General features: G+C 41.5%; 1 protein-coding gene across 2 annotated transcripts in view; it reads right to left on the bottom strand.

Annotated features, from left to right (window-relative positions):
* SEMA5A (semaphorin 5A) overlaps positions 1 to 22,756 on the bottom strand; it is a 606,804-nt gene that overhangs the window by 138,698 nt on the left and 445,350 nt on the right. For both annotated transcript variants that reach the window (XM_074945055.1, XM_074945056.1), the window contains exons 12-14: positions 18,079 to 18,196; positions 7,944 to 8,125; positions 4,527 to 4,670 (exon numbers count right to left, since the gene is read on the bottom strand). In XM_074945055.1, coding sequence (XP_074801156.1) covers positions 4,527 to 4,670; positions 7,944 to 8,125; positions 18,079 to 18,196 — 444 coding nt within the window. The remainder of the gene's footprint in view (positions 1 to 4,526; positions 4,671 to 7,943; positions 8,126 to 18,078; positions 18,197 to 22,756) is intronic.

The following is a 22,756-nucleotide window of genomic DNA, read 5'->3' as shown; positions in this document are numbered from 1 at the left end:
GCATTATTCCAGTTTTATGCAGGTGTAACTCAGTTGGTACTGGAGTTAAGCAGTGGTAAATCCAGCCCATTATATCCACTGGTTCTCCTGTATTCACTCTTTTGCCAGCTCAACAAATTCTAAGATACAAGGAAAGCAGTTTTATTTTTACAAAACCTAACACTGGTTTGTCCTTGGTATACTTTGCTCTTTAAGATGCATTATAGCTCTAAAATGATTTCCTCAATTACTTTTCCTGGTACCAAGGTGGTCCTGGGGAATGAAGTAAGGTTGTACTTCAGTTGTCTGGAAAAGTAGCTCTACAAATGATTTTGTTATACTTTTTTTTAAGGTTTCAGAGTGGTAGCCGTGTTAATCTGTATCAGCAAAAACAACAAGGAGTCCTTGTGGTACCTTAGAAACTAAGAAATTTATTTGAGCATAAGCCCACGAAAGCTTATGTCCAAATAAATTTGTTAGTCTCTAGGGTGCCACAAGGACTCCTTGTTGTTTTTACTTTTTTTTAAAGTAACTCAACTACTTCAATCTTTTGAACCTTCAGAGCACTTCAATACCACTATCTGGACCTTGCGATTTAATATTATTTATTTTCTGAAGTATTCCATATATCATTGCCCTTTTTACAATGTGCTTTTCTAGAGTACCCACTGTCTCAATAGTGAGCATTTAATTTCTGATTCACTGAAATAATTTCTTATTTTCTATACTGTGACAGGGTTTATTGACCACTCACTGGGCCAGTGGGGCTGACCAATCATTGTGGGCTCAGGAGACCACGCCCCCTCTCCCTCGCTGTGTGTGCTCCAGGTGGAAGGGACAGATAAAAGGAGTCAACTCAGCTCAGTAGCAACTGGCTGAGGAGGAGAAAGGACGTGTGCTGCAAGCTCCTGCAGAGGAACCATCGAATCTTCAGACTACTGAGGCCATGGACCTGGACAACGCTGTGGAGGAACAGCCCACTGCAGAAACTGATGGGAACGCCAAGCCACTGCCAGCCGAGGAGATGCCCAAGATGGGCTTTATGGTAGGAAGAGGCGATGTGTTGAGGGTGCATGCAAGGTCAAGTGCTTCCCCCCCCCAGCAGCCTTCCCAGGTGGGGAATGGAAGGGGCAGGGCCAGAACCTCTTCCAGCCACGCTGGGATGCTGCCCGGTACAGTGCAGCAGCTGCCTGGAAGAGCAACTGGTGGCGGCAGCAGTGGGCTACCCCCCGTTCAGGGCTTGGCTTCCAGGGACAGCAGCCAAGCGAGCTGGCGCCTCCTCCCCACAGCATGCTCGGCCACTGTCCCTGGAAGCCAAGCCTGCGCAGGGAGTGGGCTGCCAGTGCCGCCCCTCCCCAGCCAGGCTCTCTCTGAGGTAGCTGGCTACGCTGCACAGATTAGCAACCAGGAGTGGCTCCATCCCACTGCCCGCCCGGGCCTGGTTTCCAGGGAGAGCAGCTGAACATGCTGCGAGGGGAGGGGCACAAGTTGGTGCAGCGGGAGCATAGAGCCCCTCTCCCCCACGCGGGTAATGTGGGGTGGGGAGGGGATATGGAGAGCGAGGGGAGAGGAGACACGTGGGGAGGTGACTTGTCCTCCCCTTTAGGGAGGCACGTCATCTACTAGGGAACATGTTATGAGCTGATGCCTCTATCCTTAATAGGAAGTTTACCAGCTTCATAGGGCCCTGGGTCAGAACCCGGTGCAGTAGGGTGGGTCTGGGTTCCCCTACCACTGCCCTGCACTTGCCACTATATGTGACTACCAGGGACTCTTGATATAGACTGTTTGCTGTCACGCCCCAGAGGTTACAGACTATTTGTTTACTCTGCCCCGCCCAGGGGATTAGGGCCCCCAAACTGCTATTGATTGTCCCAGCCAGGAGTCCCAGAGGCCATAGACTGATTGTTTTCTCTGCCCTGCCCATGGGTCCAGAGTTCCTGCTTGTGATAGCTTGACTGAGCAGAGATTCTCGATGACTCTGTGATGAGGTGTATCAACCCTGAACTGCGTAAATGAGGGCGGCCCATGCTGGACATGCCGAGACCCCATGATATATACCTATCACTATTTGTTCTTTAAAATGTCTATTTATCCTTTAATCCATGTGACAATTAGAATACAAAAAATGACACAATACTTAACCAAAACTCACCCTGTGGATTTTACTCAAATCTCAACTCCTTTTTAATATAAACTCACTCAGATTTTCTTTTGCGCTGTACTGACCAGTCATCTCAACAAAACTGATAACTGGTGTTCAGGCTAGGAGAGAGCTATGAGATTTTAGTTAAAGTTCCATATTTGCTGGGGGCAGCTTTTTACTTGGATAACCTATCTGCCGAGAGTATATTACAGCATATAAAAATCTTGGCCTTTTGACCAAAGAATGGTAGATATGCATTGCTCTGAAATAGCCAGAAGTGTGCACATTTTCTAGGACACTCGCCCTCTTAATTTTGTGTTACATGGGCAGATTCCTAGAATTTCTATGAAAAAAGCAGTGTGGTGTGCAACATTGGTCCACTGGAATTACTTGCTAATCTAATTTTTCTCATTATCTTCATCACTGGAAAGATGCAGATTCAGTGAAAAAAATTCAGTTTTCCCTTGCTTCTGTGAGCGTACCTTACAGGAACACTAATGCAAATTTTAAGTGTGCATCCAAGAAAAAATAGATCCTTATATATTTTTTGGAACTGATGGCTCATGTACTCAGAATTTTAAACACTATTACATGATTGTATCACAGCTTGCTATTTCTTCTGAAGCTGACAGGATGCCCCTGGAAACAAGATAATACATGTCAATGCAGTAGTCTGTCTAAATATATATACAAAATGAATGTTTCATTTCTTTGTTGGGATTCATGGAAGGTAATAATAAATTGGAGTCTCTTAGACGTGTGAGTGATGGAATCAAAAGACCAAACTACATTTTGAGGTAGTATGACAAAACATCTAGTACTCAGGGAAGCAACGAACTGTGAAATAAAAGACCAAGTTAAAAGCTGACTTGAAGTGTTTAACCCAGGAACCTATCCTTGCAACAAAGCCAGTTGCCAACTGTGTCCACATATCTATTCAGGGGACACCATCATTGGGCCTAATCACATCAGCCACACTATCAGAGGCTCGTTCACCTGCACATCTACCAATGTGATATATGCCATCATGTGCCAGCAATGCCCCTCTGCCATGTACATTGGTCAAACTGGACAGTCTCTACGTAAAAGAATAAATGGACACAAATCAGATGTCAAGAATTATAACATTCATAAATCAGTCGGAGAACACTTCAATCTCTCTGGTCACTCGATTTCTGACCCAAAAGTGGCAATTCTTCAACAAAAAGACTTCAAAAACAGACTCCAACGAGAGACTGCTGAATTAGAATTCATTTGCAAATTGGATACAATTAACTTAGGCTTGAATAGAGACTGGGAGTGGTTGAGTCATTACACAAAGTAAAACTATTTCCCCTTGTTTATTCCCTCCCCCCCCCACTGTTCCTCAGACGTTCTTGTTAACTGCTGGAAATGGCTCACCTTGATTATCACTACAAAGGGTTTTCTTCCCCCGCCCACTCTCCTGCTGGTAATAGCTCATCTTAAGTGATCACTCTCCTTACAGTGTGCATGATAAACATCCATTTTTTCATGTTCTGTGTGTATATAAATCTCCTCACTGTATTTTCCACTGAATGCATCCGATGAAGTGAGCTGTAGCTCACGAAAGCTTATGCTCAAATAAATTGGTTAGTCTCTAAGGTGCCACAAGTACTCCTTTTCTTTTTGCGAATACAGACTAACATGGCTGCTACTCTGAAACCAGTTTAGAGGTTAATATACACACAAAAAGAAAGGGAGTACTTGTGGCACCTTAGAGACTAACCAATTTATTTGAGCATAAGCTTTCGTGAGCTACAGCTCACTTCATCGGATGCTCAAATAAATTCGTTAGTCTCTAAGGTGCCACAAGTACTCCTTTTCTTTTTGCGAATACAGACTAACACGGCTGTTACTCTGAAACCTATACACACAAACAATTTCAGGTTTACTTACTAAAGAACATATTTGATTCCAGTATGGTGTATATTTATTAGATACAAACAAAACCATTAAAACTTTCCCACTTGCTGTATTGATGCTTAATTTTATTTAAGATACAAAAATTGAACTTAGTCCACCAGTAATGCAGTGCTGTGATCTAACAACACTTTACTGCAGATTTTGAGTCTGGTCAACTTGCAATTCAAACACATTACAATCAATTTTCAGAGTCTGAAGGGATAGTAGAGAGGAGTGCCTCAACACAACCAGCTGAGTAGTACTGCTGGGAGCTCAGTCGGTTCGGGAAGGACTCAGCTAAGTGAAAACTGAATGCACTGCTGAAGTCCATGTCCTTGTTAATAGTAATTGTAGTAAGAGATTGTACTGGAAATTTTTTTAAAAAAGGAAGAGAAAGCAGGTAAAAGAGAAAAATGTAACATGAAAATGAACCTGAATGGAAAAAATTAAAACAGGCAGTGGAGAAAAGGTAACTCACCTCTCCTCACGGTTCTGTCCCACACACACGCGGCCCCCATGCCGAGGAGTTGGATTGCTGCATGAACGCTGGCGGACTTGAAAACCAATTCCACAGGTGGTACTGCAGGGTGACCAAGAAGTCCATGGAGTCCAGCCCCCATTTCTAGTAGAATAATAAGCCTTGGCTCTGTCATCTGTTATAATATACAGTGAGCAGCTACATGGGTGTAACTGAGAACAGAATTTGGCCCATTAATATCTGCAGAGATAGTTAATTCTGTATGGAGTTAAACTTCCAGAAGAACACTTGGTGGAAAAAAGAAGTTCCTCTGACACTTGTTTTTCCCATTGTTTCTACCTGGTCTATATGATATGTTGCTGCTAAAATGGGCCCAATGACCAAACAAATATAAAACCCACAAAGTCCTATGGGCAACCTGACATTCTCCTACATTATTTCAGAATCCAAAACACAAACAACAGAAAGAGGAATTCAATTTTCCTCAGTTAATTTATTCTGGATACATTTAATATTTAAATGCCCACATTAACTTTTTGGAGATAATTTTGAATTACATATTGCTCAAGTAGGTTAAAGCAGCAGTTCTCAAGCTGTGGGTCGGGACCCCAAAGTGGGCAGCAGCCCTATTTTAATGGGGTTTCCAGGGTTAACCTTAGACTTGCTGGGGCCAGGGGCTGAAGCCAAAGGCGGAGCCCCACCTCCCGGGGCCAAAGCCCAGGGGTTTCAGCCCTGGGCGACGGGACTCAGTTTACAGGCATTGTATCTGGGGCTGAAGCCCTTGATCTTTGGCTTTACTTCCCCCCGACCTGCCCGAGGAAATGTGGCGCAGGTGGTGGGGCTGGGGCAGGCTCAGGCTTCGGTCCCCTTTCCTGGGGTCATGTACTAATTTTCATTGTCAGAAGGGGGCTGCGGTGCAATGAAGTTTGAGAACTGCTCAGTTAGAGAGTCCACATTATTTATAGCATGTCTTTTAAGGAAGATTTAAAACTTCAAGTTCATGCCCTTCCTTTTCTGTTTAAAAAAAAAAAAGAAAAAGATAATTTAAAACAACAAAAAGAAAAAAAATCAAGTTCCAGAAGAAGTAAGATTTCAAGAAGAGACAATTACATGAGCTCACAATTCTACAAAATCCTCAAAGAAGATAACAATACCTTATGGGTAAGAGTACCAAAAGGTGCCGATAGAGCTAACAGAATCAATACGGATTTCTAATACTTGTAAACCCCTAGAAGGCACAGTCATGTTCCCATTAAAGTCAGTGGCTAACTCCTATTGACTTCAATATGAACAGTATCATGACAAATGTCTGGAAAGAAATTTTAAACCCTAAAGAAATCAATGCATTATAGTATCCCACTGGTTTTTTTCACACCTGAAAATTGCTGTAGAGATAAGAAATTCAATAAAAATCAAACTCAACAATGTTACGCTCTTGAGATTTCATTATAAACATTTAAAAAGAATACGAAGGTTAATATAATACAAATTGTCTTACTCTTACTGTCTTCGGAAATGATTCAAAAATTAAAAAGCTCACCTGGTTCAATAATACAACAGGATAAAAATGTTGAACTTGTCAGATCATTTCAATAGTTGGCCAAAAAAGTGCAGTTTTAACTTTTACTAATGGTTTATTGCTATTTGAGCACTGCATGAATCTTCCCTTGTTTTAATGGACCCAGAATTTTGACACTACAGAAAATGACTGCCTGAAAAATATCATAATTAACAACTACTGACTTTGGACAGAAAAACAGGGTTGATTACTGTAAGGATTAGTATGAATGGCATGATTTTCAGATGCATTAAAACCAATGGGAGCTTTGGGTGCCCAGTACAGTACCTCTGAAAATCAATTATTCGTATGAGTGGTTATGCAAATGAGATGATGTAATGTTAGCAGGAGTGACTATGATAATATCTCTGGTGAGCCTCCGAGTAGTTCTCTATTCCCATCTAAGCCTTCAGGCCCAGATTTTTAAAGGTGTTTAGGCATTGCTGCACTCAGTGCTGCAATGCCCATTTGATTTAGGAGCCTAAGCCACATTTTAGAAAGGATTTAGGCATTGAGAAGTCCAAATCCCATCGACTATCTAAGTGCCTAAATCCCTTTTAAAAATGAGATTTAGGCTTCTCAATCAGTGAGACATTGCAGAAGTGAGTGCAGCAATGCCTAAACACCTCTAAATAAATACCTTTAAAATTCTGGCCCTCCAACAACAGATACCTAATAACTCTTGTTCAACTGTTTAGCTTCATACAGTATCCTTATCCTCTCTCCTTCTCACAATTCTCTACTCTACAGTCAACTGTAAGCACCGTATTGATTTTTCTTAACTATTCACACTCCTTCATTATTGCATCTTGTATCAGCTGGAATCATTTTGTCTACCGTTACATGCAGGATAACATCTGTTGTGATTCATGCAAAAATATCATGAGGTGATTCGGAAGTTAAAGTATTTGCTACTGGCGTAGCATAAGTAATGGACTAGAGAAAGTAATAAAAGAAGGAACTGCTGGAAATGAACAGAACAGACCACCAAACAAGTTTTAACTTGGGAGTTAGGTGTAAAAAAAGTTTGAAACATGAGCTCCAGATCAAATTAGACCCACCTCCTTCACTATCACCAGTTGTCAGCACAAGTCTGCTAATCCTACACCCTCTAACTTGGCCAAGACTGTTGAGAACAAACACTTTGTTTCTAAGCTTAGATTGAAAAATGATCTGCTCTAGTATTCTGTGTATGGGGTCAGGTGAGTGGTGTGGGATGGAAAAGCGGGTGCAAGACCAGACTTGGTTGGCCACAGACCAGGATATTATGCTATCAGCACAGGCTACTGTGGACCTGCCTCCTCTCCAGTGCAGAGAAACAAGCACCCTCCTTTTGCTCCCCATCCCTAGTGCACCTATTCACAAACCCTGAGAGCTGGTCCAACGGAGGTGGTGCTAAAGGGTTGTGACTCCCGGGACTTGGTGCTCAAAATGTGTTCTTTCTGATCACTGGGCCAGAACTAATGTTTAAAAAAAGCTTACTGGTCCTGCCAAAGTATCTCTGGGCCCCAATAAATTACTAAACTCCGGGGCTTTAAATTGTGGGTGTCACCAAATGCATTGACTTTTTCCCCCTACATTTCTGTTGTTAATATTAATTGTGGTCAACTTAATTAGTTTCATAAAACTTGAAGTTAATTTTTCCCACTTGGCCAGTTCTCTCTCCCAGCAAAGTCTGAGAGGCTACTTATGTCCCATGGTGCTGTGGCTATCATCATAAGCAGTTTCATATTCAAGAAGCAATAGGAAGGCTGTGGACAAGGTTTAAAAGAAATATTACTTAAAATGTGTTTTATTTTTAATACTTTAAAAAATATATACTATAGGATCTCTTTGGGTCTTGCGATTGTCTGACGTACCTGGAGCAGTTGGCAATTTCCATACTTGGTCCTTCGCACTGCCAGCCTCCACACTGAGGAGCTGGACTGTCACACAAGCGAGTTCTGCAGAGGCAGGAGCCAACACTAGTACCATCAGTGTGGGTGCAGGGTTTCCACTGAGACCACATTCCAAAATTCCCATCCACAGTCAAATTCCTGGTCTAGAAGATATAAAAGCAGAAAGTCAAGGCTTACGGTAAGACGGCAGAAAACTGATCAGAGGTCCCTTTTGATGTAACTTTTTAATTGCACAACATAGTGAAGTCTGAACTTCAACTATTCAAAATTTAGAGCCACCACAGGAATCATTCTCAAAAGGATCACACCCTTTCAGACCATAAATCCTTTAGAGCAGGAATTCTCTTTTTTGTGTTTGTACAGTGCCCGGGGCAACGGAGCCTTTGGACACTATAAATAATAATAATCAATCATCATCACCCCTAACTACAACCAATATCACTGGCTCCTCTGGAAAGAATTCCGACAGAAATTCAACAAGAATTAGAGCCCCATTCTCTTAATCATCTTCTGCCTGAAATTATTTCCCATTTCTCCCAAACTCTGCTGTCACCTGCTCTAAGACACTGATTGCAAAATAGAATATGCAAGAATGTTCGCAGAAATATGACTTTAGATTGAAAGGAGGAAGCAGTAGAAGATAACGGTCAAGGGATAGATTCTAGTTAAGTCTATGCTAAATCTTAATGATTAGTAGGTTTCTTTGTTATTTATAAAAACACATTTTAATAAAAGAACCATCACTAAAATTCCACTCCCTGGGGAAGCAGAATGTGATTTTAAATATATACATTATATATGGGGGAAACTGCATAGACTGTCAGTCCTTCATCAGTTGGGACTGAGCCAATCACAACACATCTTCCAATCTTCTCTCACTCTGGCCATCCTTCGCCATGCTTGTCCATATCTCCTTGTTAGGAAATCATCCCACCTCTTTGGAGGCTGACCGCATGGCTGTTTCTGTTCTCGCGGACACCACTCGGCTATAGCTGTGGTCCATCTGTTGTCACTGAGTTGGGCCACATGTCCAGCCCACCACATTTTGATGAGCCTGCTTTCAACAACGTGTCACACTCCAGACTGCTGCCTAATTATTTCGTTGAGGATGTGATCATGGAGCAAAATGCTCAAAAATGTTCGTTCCATCGCCCTCTGTGTGACAGACCGTTGATGTTCTTCAATCTTTGTCAGCGACCATGTTTCGCTGCCATATAACATCGCTGGAAGTACAGTCGAGTTAAAAAGATTTGCACAAGTTGTTTTGCTGATCTTTCCTTGGAGGATGTCCTTGATGTCATTGAATGCGCACCATCCAGCTTTTTTTCTGCGCAACAGTTCACCTTTCTGATCATGGTGCATGCTGACTTCCTGGCCCAAATAAACGCTGAAGGAAGACTTCGAGAAATTTCGAACCGCAAAGCTCCTAAAGGCTGCTGAAGATCGTAAAAGTCTCAAAAAATGCAAACGGGAACTGGCGTTGTACAGGTCATCATTATCAGCTTTGAAGAACAGGGACGGAGAATCAGTAACCGATCGAACAGAGATTTCTATACCCAGCTGTTTGCATCCCATATAGACGTCCCAATGCCATCACTTCAACAAACTGATGAACACATACTCCCGGTTCTCATCAGCGAAGTCCGTCACGCAGTCCATCAAATGAAAGAGGGGAAGGCTCCAGGCAAGGACGGTCTGACAGCAGAAGTGCTTAAGGCAGGAGGTCAGGAACTTTGGAAAGCTCTTGCCCAAAGGTTCAGCCGCTACCTGGAAATCCAGAAGATACCATCCAGTTGGAAAGAGTCCAATACCATCTTGCTGCATAAGAAAGGTGATTGGAGAAAATCTAAAGAACTATCACCTGATCTGCCTGCTTTCGCATATCTATAGGTTGTTCACTAAAATAATAACAAATAGACTGTCACAAAACCTGGATGAACAGCAACCGGCTTTCGAAGGAATTACAGCACGATAGACCACATCTTCACTCTAAACCAACTACTAGAGTGTTCAAGGGAATAGAAGTTCCCTTTGTGCATTGCCTTCGTAGACTACAAGAAGGTGTTCAACAGCACAGAGACTAACGCCGTTCTTGAAGCTCTTTCAGAACAGGGCACCAGCACAAATATATCACATTACTAAAGGAAGCGAACTCTGGCTGCAGCACGGACATATCGCTGTTCGATACTCCCCTCCAAATCCCCATCGAGAAAGGTGTGAAACAAGGAGATACAGTTTCATCAAAATTATTCACAGCCTGTCTTGAATTGGTTTTTTGACAAGCAGACTTGAAAGGCAGGATTAATATAAACGGCGAGCGGCTAAACCATCTCAGGTTCACAGATGATATAGTGCTGATAGCCGAAAATACAGCCCAGCTTGAGAGAATGCTTAAAGAACTGAAAGCGAAAAGTAGTCAAGTTGGATTAAAAATGAACCGGTCGAAAATGAAATACATTAGATCAGATGTTCTGCCAAGAACGCAAATAACTCTTGGAGGAGAGCAGATCCAAAAGGCTGATAAATGGGGAAAACACAGCTGTAAAAAACAATAAAAATGAAAAAGCATAAAACTTTATTTTTAGGACCTTTGCCTGTTCCCTTAAAGTTTATTCCCACTGTCTCCACCTGGAGGAGGATCAGGCTCTTTTATGGTGTTGAACAATTCTTCCAAAACGCAGTTTAAAAGCTATGTGAATAAGATATGTATAATTATATATTCACCCAGGAATTGTCTAATTAAAAGAAACAGTGCTAACTCTAGATTTCAGACTGCATTGCTACTGGACCCTTTCATGAAATTGGTGATGGATATCAGGAATTTAGCTCTCTAGATGAAGGCACTCTTTAGTAGAGAATGATTAAACGATTAGAAAACTTGCATTATAGATTCAAGAAACCAACTTTTTGTTCTGTGTTTGTACAACACCTAGCATATTGGGATCCTGGGCTAGGAGTAGGGCCCCATAAGGCTACAGCAGTACAAATAAATAATAATGATATAGCTAAATAGTACATAGATCTTCCCCCACCCAACAAATGTCGGACGGGGGGATAGCCTGAAGCAGTTAGGCATGTTTTAAGTGGGGAAACAGGGAGGGAAAGTACCAGTACTTAATGCCCTAACATCTGTTTCTACACTGAACTAAAAACAAAACTGGCAGAACTGCTATGAATCACAGAGAAAGGTGACTCTCTTGGCTACCTGGCTCGAACAATGGACATCACTTACTTCTAAATGAGGTGGGGAAGGGAGATAAAGGAGGTATAAATTTCACAGATAATTAGAAGATATAAGAGATTTAATTACAGCAGGCAGCATGTTTTCACCGCATCTCTGGCTGATTTCCAGCCACTCTGCTAAAAGGTTCCATAATTTAACTATTAATAACACTTTTCAAGATCAATCATTCACATACAGTGCTACCCCATAGAACAGACAAGTTTATTTTCTGGCAGCTGTGACTGATATAGCTACAATCTATCAACTCAGCATACTGCTGACACATGTTTACTGAAAATAACACACTATAATACAGTGTGTATGCTGTTATTTTTCACAAACAGGAAATAATTATTTCTTGTTAAATGTCAGTTGTGCTCATTCTCTTACACTGAGGGTTGGAAAAGTCTGTATTCTATAAACACAGATAACATGTCCCCAGTCCAATTAGTGTCAGAGCTATGAAACCATCTCTACTGCTTACTTTTCCATGATGTATCAGAACACCCTCACTGCTGTCTCACCTATACTTTTCACAAGACAGCACATATGATCAGCTAGATCCCCAGGTGTCTATATAGAAAACAAGGCAAATGTGGGACTTTGAGTACTTTAAATGAAAGTTTACTAACCTGAGGGCCAAATTCAGCTCTCACCAGCACCAGTGCAATGCCCTTTGCCCATAAAGTTGTGTTGCATTCAACCTTCTCACCTACCTCAGAGTGCAGGCCAGCACAAAAGAAGGAGATATTTACTTTTTCTCTGATTTGGTTATATTTCCTTTCCCACCCTTCTTTTATCTGGTGCCTTACTTTCCTTCTCTCGTTCCCAACCAAAGTTTCTTCTTTTCTCTGCTATCTATATGTCTCTTGATGCTCTCTGCAACCCTCCAAATGGCTCTTTTGCCTATTTTGTGCTAGCCTGCACTCTGAGGAACTCTATATCTTCAGTCAGCCAGCAACTTCTTGTGTTGCCTATTCTCTGGGGTGGGAATCACCGAGTTTGAGTTTGCATGCTACACCTATGCCAACATCTCCTCAAGCTGAAAATGCTTCTGGTGGGTTTCCACCAGTTTATACAAAAATTCAGAGACTACACCCTTATGGACTGCCCATATAAAGAATAAACCCACCTTTCCCAATAATAATAAATAACCCACCAACAATCCCATCAGCACAATCTGAATATTAGCTATTTATTTGGAGGGCCTGTTGCAAAATGATATGATGCACTTCATATATCAGGAATTGAATACACTATACTGTACTCCTAGTTCCGGCTGACCAAGAAGCAAGGAGCTGGGCTTAGGAATTGAAAACAGCTTTCCTGTGTGACAGCAATGGGCTCTTCCTCTACAGCAGTGGTTTTCAAACTTTCTTTCTGGCGACCCAGTTGAAGAAAATTGTTGATGCCCACGATCCAACGGAGCTGGGGATGAGGGGTTTGAGGTGAGGGAGAGGACTCAGGGCTGGGGCAGAGGGTTGAGGTGCAGGGGTGAGGGCTGCAGGGTGGGGCCTGAAATGGGTCCCTGGGTGCTGAGCAAGGTGACCCAGTGCCTTGCATTCTGTGACCCACTACTGGGTTATGACCTGAACTTTGAAAAGCACAGCACTAGGGTATGAGGTTCAACTGTGGTTGTAAAGCTTCATGCAAAACGGGGTTTTTTTTAAAGAAATTTAATAATGCAGAAAAAGTCAGAACACAAAAGGGTTGATTCTCCAAAGCCTTGCATTTTGTATAGTGATTTATTCTGGTACTAAGTAAGTTCAAAATGGTGTAAATGACCACCAATGTGATCTGGCCATTTTGCACAGGTGTAAATCTCTACACAAGGTGCAGGGCAATGGAGAATAAATCTAGGGCTCTGTGACCAATGCACCCTGTATTCACACCCTACATACTGTTGTGATATTCTTTACACAAAGTATGCCTTGTGAGATTTCATTTAAAAACTAATAACTCATTGGTCAATAATATCACAATGAAATGTACATGGCAACATTATATGTAAGTTATGAATTCTCCCTGTACAATATTTATAGAACATGTTTAAACCCACATAGTCCTGATTAACTACTCCTGCCTAAACAGGTCTATCTTAAACAAGGGATTGTGTGTGTGCCTCAACATATATACAGTAGTAAACCAGGTCCTTGAGACAGCAAGAGCGAGACAAGGAAAATTTGTATTTCAGCATACACAGGAGAGAAGAAAGAGCATGGGGCACCTTCACACCCAGACTACACTTTGCCTTCTTCACTACTGGAACAAACTTTGCTTTAAGGGGTAATTCTCAGAAGAATCCATTTCAAAGAGTGACTAGACTATAAAAGTGAGGGGCAAGAACACCTCAAAGTATTAACTGAGAGAGACATCACTCTTTTTCACCTAAGAAGACAAAGGAAACTGCTTGACTTCGGGAGGGATCCTGACCTGAAGTTTGGTCAGCCCTGTTGTTGGGAACATGTGGTAAGGATTTTACCTTGAACCAAGTCTAGCTTGTTAAGTTTTAGCACTGGAAAGCATTTAATCTTCATTCCTCTTGTGACCATTACTAATTTTAATGCCTTCTACTTGTAATCTTAAAATCTCTTAAAATCTCTCTTTGTAGGTAAATACACTTGTTGTAGTCTTCAATCAAAACTAATCCAGTGTTGTGGTTAAACTGGGCTCTGTGGTAGCTCAATTTAAAATAGCAAAACTGTTCGATATTGTTCCCTTACAGAGGCAACAGACCCAAAATATCTGAACTGTCCAGGAGAGGGCTGGATAGTGGAGAACACATTTTTGAGGAGGAAAATTTGGGACTGGAAGTGTGTTGTGGTCACCCTGCAAGTAGTAGCCACGGCTGCTGGCAGCCAGAGTGTGGCTTATGTTTCCTGACAGGCTGCTGTGATCAGAGTTGCAGGACAGGGCTGCAGCTATACACAGACACACAGGATGTGAGCTGCATGCGGTTTGGCTGTTTGTGAGAGGCCCAGGTGGAAGATACAGCAGCAAAGCATTGCGAGGTACCCCAGGTTGCAGGACAGGTGGTGACCTAGCCTTCACTGGCATGGATTGTATTCCGGAATGTAAGAGGCTCCTGCTAGGATGTGCTTATAGCACACACAGATGTCACATGGGCATAAATCCATCCCCTCCTGCTCTCTCCTCAACAGCTTCCCAGCACTCAGGGACTCAGAAATTCGGGAGCCTTCCAGGAGCCCTTGCTGTTAAAAGTAGAGGAACTGGGCTGTAAGGGCTGCCCCTTCTCTCCATCTCAACTGGCTTGAAGAGGGGAAGGGGCAGAGGAAAAGCATCAGGGGGGCTTCAGAAGGAATAACAGAAGCTCAGCAGAGGTGAGGAAATCACTTTTGGTCCTGCACCAGGAAAGTGTCCTTCCCGCTAGGAAGCGGGAAGAGAATCTGGAATTTCCTTTGACACCTCTCCCCCACCAATTCATCAGCCTATTACCACCAACTCCCACAATGACCCCCAAAGCAGCCTCTTTTGTATAAGCGTGAATAGACATTGCGGGAGAGGGGCACTAAAGAAAGGAGTAGAGTAATCTTGGCCAGAGACATACAACTCAGATACATTTAAAGAAAACAATGAGGAGTCCGGTGGCTCCTTAAAGACTAACCAATTTATTTGGGCATAAGCTTTCGTAGGTAAAAAACCCCACTTCTTCACATGCATGGAGTGAAAATTACAGATGCAGGCATTATTATACTGGCACATGAAGAGAGGGGAGTTACCTTACAAGTAGAGAACTAGTGTTAAAAAGATCAATTCGGTCAGGGCAGATGTGGTCCACTGCCAATAACTGAGGAGGAGGTGTCAATACCAAGAGAGGGAAAATTGCTTTTGTAGTAAGCCAGCCACTCCCAGTCCCTGTTAAAGCCCAAACTGATGGTGTTAAGTTTGCAATTGAATTGTAGCTCTGCAGTTTCTCTTTGAAGTCTGTTTTTGAAGTTTTTTGGCTGAAGGATAGCTACTTTTAAATCTGTTATTGAATGTCCAGGAAGACTGAAGTGTTCTCCTACTGGCTTTTGTACATTACCATTCCTGATGTCTGACAGAGACAAACACCTACAAGATCCTTATCAAGCATTCTTAAAACTACAATACCCACCTGGGGAAGGGAGGAAACAGATGGACACAGTGAAATGGGTACCCGGAAGTCACCCACTACAGGACAGGCCCAACAAGGAAAACAACAGAACACCACTGGCCATCACATACAGCCCCCAGCTAAAACCTCTCCAGTGAATCATCAATGATCTACAACCTATTCTGGAAAACAATCTCACTTACAGACAGCCCTTCAACCTAAAGAGCAGAATGAGGGGGGATTTGATAGCTGCTTTCAATTACCTGAAAGGGGGTTCCAAAGAGGATGGATCTAGGCTGTTCTCAGTGGTAGCTGATGACAGAATGAGGAGTAATGGTCTCAAGTTGCAGTGGGGGAGGTTTAAGTTGGATATTAGGAAAAACTTTTTCACTAGGAGGGTGGTGAAGCACTGGAATGCGTTACCTAGGGAGGTGGTGGAATCTCCTTCCTTAGAAGTTTTTAAGGTCAGGCTTGACAAAGCCCTGGCTGGGATGATTTAGTTGGGGATTGGTCCTGTTTTGAGCAGGGTGTTGGACTAGATGACCTCCTGAGGTCCCTTTCAACCCTGATATTCTATGATTCTTTAACACAATGAGCATGATAAGGAAAAGCCTAAAAGACTTGAAAGGGGATTTAGCTTCAAAATGCATTTGAGAGTAGTGTTTAGAATATACATTTCTATTTGTACACCACAGATGATTGTCAAATATTCCGAAAGGGGTGGGGTGGGAGAATCTCTTTCCTTTAGTATGTATTTAATAGAAAAATACTGAGAGGGATTTGTGAACTTGATGCTAAAGCACTAACTGTTGGTTACTAGAAAAGTGTAAGCATCCAAACAGTTTTTCATTATAAAACAGCACGTCTCCAAGTGGATTTTACCCCCAATTAGTGGTCACTGTCAGTTTTGGAAGGTAGACAGTGGTATGCTCAATACTAGTTTAACTTTTTCTACTGAAGTTAGCCATTGACTTCAGTGGGAGCAGTGTCAGGTCAAAACTGAGTGCTTTAGAGAAGCACACTCACAGAGCACTCAAAACACATTTGGGCAGCACCAGGAGGTAGTCAGGTTGGGGGAGACAGTTCAGACAGGTATTTTTTATCTAAACTCAAGGATGACATTTTATTCCTATATTCATCACCTATCCTTCAAGTCACTCTCCTCTCCTCAACCTTTTCAATGATAACTGAATTATATTCCCTGCTACCCAGGCTTGTGCCCTGTTTGAATCTCTCAGCATCCAGGAAAAAATCTTGAAAAAATCCTGCCATTCTTCCTTTGTAACATGTCTAAAATCTGACTTCTCTATACCCTGACTGCTAACCCCCTGCCCCATGCACCAGTTATTTTTAATCTCGACTAGCATAACCTCCCTTTCTTTCTGGCTTCCTTTCTTCTCCCCTTTCTAGTCTATCCAAAACACTGCAGCTAAAAATCATCTTCTCTCACTGCCCCACCCTCCACTGACTCCTTGACTACACATCAAGTTCTGTCTCATCTTTCTCACCTTCAGGCATTCATATAGCTCTTTCCTTGCTTATATCTTAGTTCTCATTTCCTTCTACTCCTTCTCTTGTTCCATATGGTCTGTACAATCATCTTGCTTCACTGTTCCTTTTATTTTCTTCTCCCTACTCAAGAATCAGTACCAGTTGTAGCCACTTCTGTGCCTTAAACAACCTCCCTCTTCTTCAGTGCAAGGTGTCGTCACATTCTTCTAATCTGTCTTTTGCTTGATTTCCTTTCCTATTCTCACCTCCATATTGTCTACTCTTGCTCTTTGTAAATCATACTCTGCAAAGAGCAGTGTTCCCTTTTCCTGAGGATTCTGTTTTCTACCATCCTTCCCTTCCACTTTGGCTGGGTGTCTACTCCAATTATGCTATCAATCTAATTTACAGATACATTCTACCACCCTGATGCTGAGTAGTACCTTACTTCTAGAATAATCCCACTGAATGCAATGGGACTATTTCAGGAGCAAGGTACTATTCAACATGAATAGGGGAAGCAGAATCTGGCCATTGGTTTGCAAACTCCCTGGGGAAGGGAATTTTCTTCTTTGTTTATAAAAGACCATCTGTACCGATACATAATACAATAATAATAAATATTTTATTATTTAAATTGTTTATTTCATTACCTATTTTGAGCATGATATTAAAATGTTGAGCCCAGACTAAACAGGAGAGAGCATATGAAATTTAAAAAAAAAACAAAAAACAAAAACCCTTGAGTAGTCATAAATATTATACTTGCTATAATCAGTGTTCATATGTCATTATGTGTGTGGGTTTTCTGCATCCAAACAATCCACTTTCTGTCTCTGGAAGGATAGCACCTTTTCAATTAGTGAACTTTGTGAACTGTTATGTGACTTTTAAAATTAGCAATAACAACCTCAGGGGGCAAGATTCCATCTCTAGCAATTAAAATCTGGTTTTACAGTACAAAGTAGGGGGAACATTCTCGAAGGAAAACCACTTTGCTGTAATTTGGGAATATTCATCTTCAAAGTGGGAATGTGTACACTGGGGGAAGAAAGCTGACTGCTCCATATAAAACTGCAAACAATTTCTTGTACATACTGCAAATTAGTTGGCTATGAACTGAAAAACAAATAAGTTTACAGTCCACTTCTGAGCAGAAAGGCCTGAAGCAATGTGCTTTGTGTATAATTACGTTCTCAGCCTGAGAAATCTTACAGTGACGAGTTTACATAAGCTCCACATGAACTCAAGAACTTTAAGAGGTCAATGAATTTTCTTGGACTTACTGGACACACAGTGATGCTTTGCTCCCACTGACTCATGCTCAGACTTTCTTCCAGTGTTGTGCATTTCTTCATCACCATGTCCCAGCCACAGTAAGGATCCTGGGATCCAGTACATGCACTGCAAATATAAACCCGAAAGATTAGATAATATGAACACTTATATTTGCCTATACATACCAAGGCTCCCTGAGATGCTACTTAGCATTTCCTCATATTAGAGAGATCAATAAAGTAAAACAGACACAATTATTGTAATGGAGTTCAGGTGACGCATCAAGGTGACTGAACTATGGAAAGTTAATGGGAATTAATAAACATCTGGGATACAGACCTAGAATCTGTTATAGGTAGTCTGGTAAATTTTCTAGTTGTGTGCATAGTATGTAGTCAAGTTGTAATAATACTTAATCATTGCAGTATAGCAGAAGTGATTAAAAAATAAATTGTCCGCTCTCAGATGATTTCAGAAGGCATGTTTTTGACTATTTTGAAACTACAGTTATCACCTTTTGAGAGGAAGAAGATAATAGCTGCTCCTTTGAAACAGAACACAACAAAACTTCATTAATGGCAGCTATTTCTTTTACAGTGTGGTATAGAACCCTTTGAAATAAGTACCAAAAAAGTGGCTTATTCTGCCCTTACTACATGGTATGAAATAGGGGAGTCCATGCAAATTAAGTAAATAATATTTATGCTTAAAGGAATAACCCCACATTATTTTCATGTTTTGGTTACCAGTCTCTTTAAATCCATCATCGGGGGCTGGCCATTAGATCCTCACATCAAAATACTCATACTTTCCTAGTACATGTACATATGTATTAAAGGGGAAGCTTGTAGTAACCCCAATTTTCAGGCTGCATAACATTTTCAGTTGTAAAAGATTCTTGCAGCCTTTTTAAAAGAAGTTCCTACACCTCCATAGTTTGCAGGAAGCCTTTGAAATTTGGCAAGGGAGAGAGCCCTCAGGCTAGAGAAGTGTTTATTCTTTATCCCATAAAATGTGTTCAGGTTAAGCTGAGTTCTAAATTGCTAAAAATTCCCATTTCCCTTATCTGACTTGCATTGATCAGCAATGGCTTGGAGCATACAAAAATAATGACTAAATGGAACATTCTGAAGAGCTGGGCCCATACTGCTGCCAAAGCGGCAGCAGACCAGTAGCAGCAGCAGACCCTGCACCAGGGATGCCTGGGAACTGTCAGAGCAGCTGTAGCAGGGTAGGAGCAGGGACCGAACTAAGGTATGGCAGGATGAGCTGACCCTTCCATCCCACCCCTCACCATACCCCTCAGAACCAGCACATGGTCCTAGCAATCCCATTCACCCCTCTTGGGGAACCACATGAGATAGGAAAAGGGGAAGTGAGAAAGCACCAGGTCAAACTTCCACAAACACTCTGAGCCCCAGTACATAAAGCTAGCAGTTCATCCCCTTTCTCAGATAACAGCTTTCTTTTGCTGATAGCTATTCCTGTAAATCAAGTGGTAGAGTATGTTCTGTCGTGATAAAAGTTCATCAGTCAAATACCATTAATGATACATGACAGGGTGGGGATGTTCTTACCACATGGAGCATAACACAAGGGCATCTCTCTTGTTCTGCTCTTCTGCTCAGGGAGACACTGTGTCTAAGATACAGTATGGCTTTTTACATCTTATTCTTTCTGCCATTGATTTGCAAGTTTCTGGGAAATTTATATTTTTTTATACTTGCTCCCAAATTGGGAATGGAAGAGAGGTATCTTCTAAGTTTATATTTATTTTTGTGGTGCCTATTTTTGATTAACTGTCCCAGGTTCTAAAGCCCCATTTCTTCTCTTCTCCCATTTATCTCTGGGGATAATAAAGTTCCATTTATGTTCTCCAGGTATCTCATTATTTTGTGTTGCTACTCCCAACTGAAAATCAGTTAGCCACACAAGATAAATACTTTATACAGAGTGAAAGGGGAGGAAACTTTTAGGCTAGAAGATTACAGAGCTTTTGTCTGATGCTAAAATGAAAGATGCAAGTGATAACACACAATAATGTGTCATTATTTTCCTCAATGAAACAGAATTACCTGTTTTTAAATTCAGAGGTATTGTGTGTTTCTTTTTCACTTCACATGAATAGTATAATCCTTAAGAGGGAATTTCATGCATCGAAATGGATAAACAGACACAAGAGGTCTGTTAAATTCTCCTTATGGATGTGTCTGAAATGTTTTTTGGTGAAAATCTGCCATCGTTGTAACAGCATTGCTGCTCCACCAGTGCTAGTGACAATGGGTAGTGCTAGTATAGACTATCTGCTAATGGTGTAAACAGGACTATATGATACCGTGGTAAAAATGCCAGCAACTAGACGACACTGACAGCGCTGGTGAAGCTACACTGGTCCGAAAGAAAAGGTGGGAAGATTTTTCAAAAGAACCTCAATATAGTCCCAGCCTGAGTACATATAATTCCCATTGATTGGGTATGAATGGAGGGGGAGATTTTCAAAAGTGCCTACAAAATTTAGGAGCACAAGTCCCACTGAAAGTCAATGGGAGCTAAATCTTCCCCAAAATTCGTAACACAGATATCAATGACAACTGTTCACAAAGGGAGAGGCGAAGAGACCCCTGAAGTCCACACTCTCTCTTCTGTTGTGAGTATATAACTTCCACTGACATTAATGGGAGAGGCATACACATACCGAAGGGCAGAATTTGGCGCTATTGGAGGAAGTAGGGAGAACTGTGGCTGAAATAATGCAAAAATATGAGAAATTTGCCAAAATGACTGAATTACTTTTATTCTTCCCACTGATTGGCCAGTTATGTTATTCACCCCTGCCCTCCAAATATACGTTAAACTTTACAAGGTCATCTTTAGCTTGCACTTCAGCCTTGGGTTCCCTTTCAAGCTTCCTTTTTCCCTTTATTCTTCAGTCACTATTATACCACTTCTAAGGGCAGGTCTTCACTACCCACTGGATCTGGAGATCTGATTGATCTATCAGGGATCGCTTTATCGCGGCTCGTCTAGACACGATAAATCGATCCCCTAACACGCTCCCCATCGACTCCGGAACTCCAGCTCGCGAGAGGCGGAAGCAGAGTCGACGGGGGAGTGGCAGCAGTCGACTCGCTGCCATCCTTGCAGCCAGGTAAGTGGACCTAAGATACGCCGACTTCAGCTATGCTATTCGCGTAGCTTAAGTTGCGTATTTAGGTCGACCCCCTCTCCCACAAGTATAGACCAGGGCTAAGTTATTTTGTGTGATACTTCTATCAGCTGACTGAACTGGCTAGTATCTACTTAAGATGGAATAATGTTCAAAGGGGCATGGTCAATTTGAGAACTGGTTCTTTTCAAATGTGTTAAAAGTAGTTTCAGGTATTATACCTGCATCTAAGTCTTCTCACCAATTTGTTGTTGTTTTATAATCACATTTTCCTTTCCCTCCATCTTTTAATGCTTCTTACTCTCATGTCACTGTGTCTCACACACACACAACCAATGGAGAAACTGACATTGTACAGAGGAAACAATAAAACTAACTAGACACGAAGGGCTGTCAAATACATATGGTGTGAGCAAACTGGAAACTAATATAGAGTTTCCCCCTCTAACCTCTTTCAGTTAAATTTATCTTAGGTACTACTGGAGGAATATTTTTGTCTGGAAAAAAATACTGTGTATGATTTGTAAGTTGACAGTGCCCTTTTAAACAGAACAGACTAACTGGCAGAATTGGATAATACATTAGCCTCCTTCTACCTCTGGAAACTTGGGTTACATTTAAATTTTGCCAGAAGTGAAAATAAGTTACTTCAACCTAATCCCCAATGGATATCTGTCCACATCTCAAAGACATTACACAATTTGGCCTACGTCTGCTACTACCAGGAAACGGGCCCAGGAATAAAAGTGAAATGGTCAGGACCATAGGTCAAAATTGAGGTGCACTAGCAGAAATGAGTGAGGAAACATATATAGCACTTGTTCACATTATGCCTGACCCAAATAAGTCCCTTCCTTACAGAAGCACTAAAAATGACCTAAGTCAGCCAACTAAAATGAGAACAAACATAAAATATATGTTTCAATTAATATGTAAAAACAAATGGCTAACTTGAATTAATAAAAAAGGGAAGGAAAGCCCCTGGGCAGATTCTTCTCAGATACAGTGGAGGGAATCTAATAGAACACAGTGTATTTCAATGGAGTTATGCTGCATTTACACTGGCGTAGCCATCATCAGACTCTGGACCTATGCTTCCAATATCAGCCCTATAAGTGTTATACTTCTAATACTTACTCTGATGGCTTCCCTTGCTGTTTCTTTTCTTTGAATCCTCAGAGAGACAAAATTCACAAAGGAAGCCCAAGAACAACAGAACAACTGATCATGAATCAGTTCATTACAAAGCACTATTCCTAGTCTAACGTGACTAAACTATGGCTTTAGCATCTCTGCAAAATGTACTGTAATGCTGGACTTCTAGTGCTTGCTTCAAATTTCCCTAACTACTTCCTTGCTTTTCCATTTCATTAGGAAAAGTAAATGATGGCTGGTTGAGTATCCCTCTTGTAAGTCATTCAGCTAGCTGTGATGCCCAGTTTGTCTACTGATGATCACCCAAAGTTTAAACACTGATTTGTTATTGATTAGTAAAAACAAAAAACTAATCAATTTTAAAG

The sequence above is a fragment of the Natator depressus genome, chromosome 2 (genome assembly GCF_965152275.1).
Source record: "Natator depressus isolate rNatDep1 chromosome 2, rNatDep2.hap1, whole genome shotgun sequence".
NCBI lineage: Eukaryota > Metazoa > Chordata > Testudines > Cheloniidae > Natator > Natator depressus.
The sequence above is the reverse complement of the archived record's forward strand: the minus strand, read 5'-3'. Positions and strand labels throughout refer to the sequence as shown.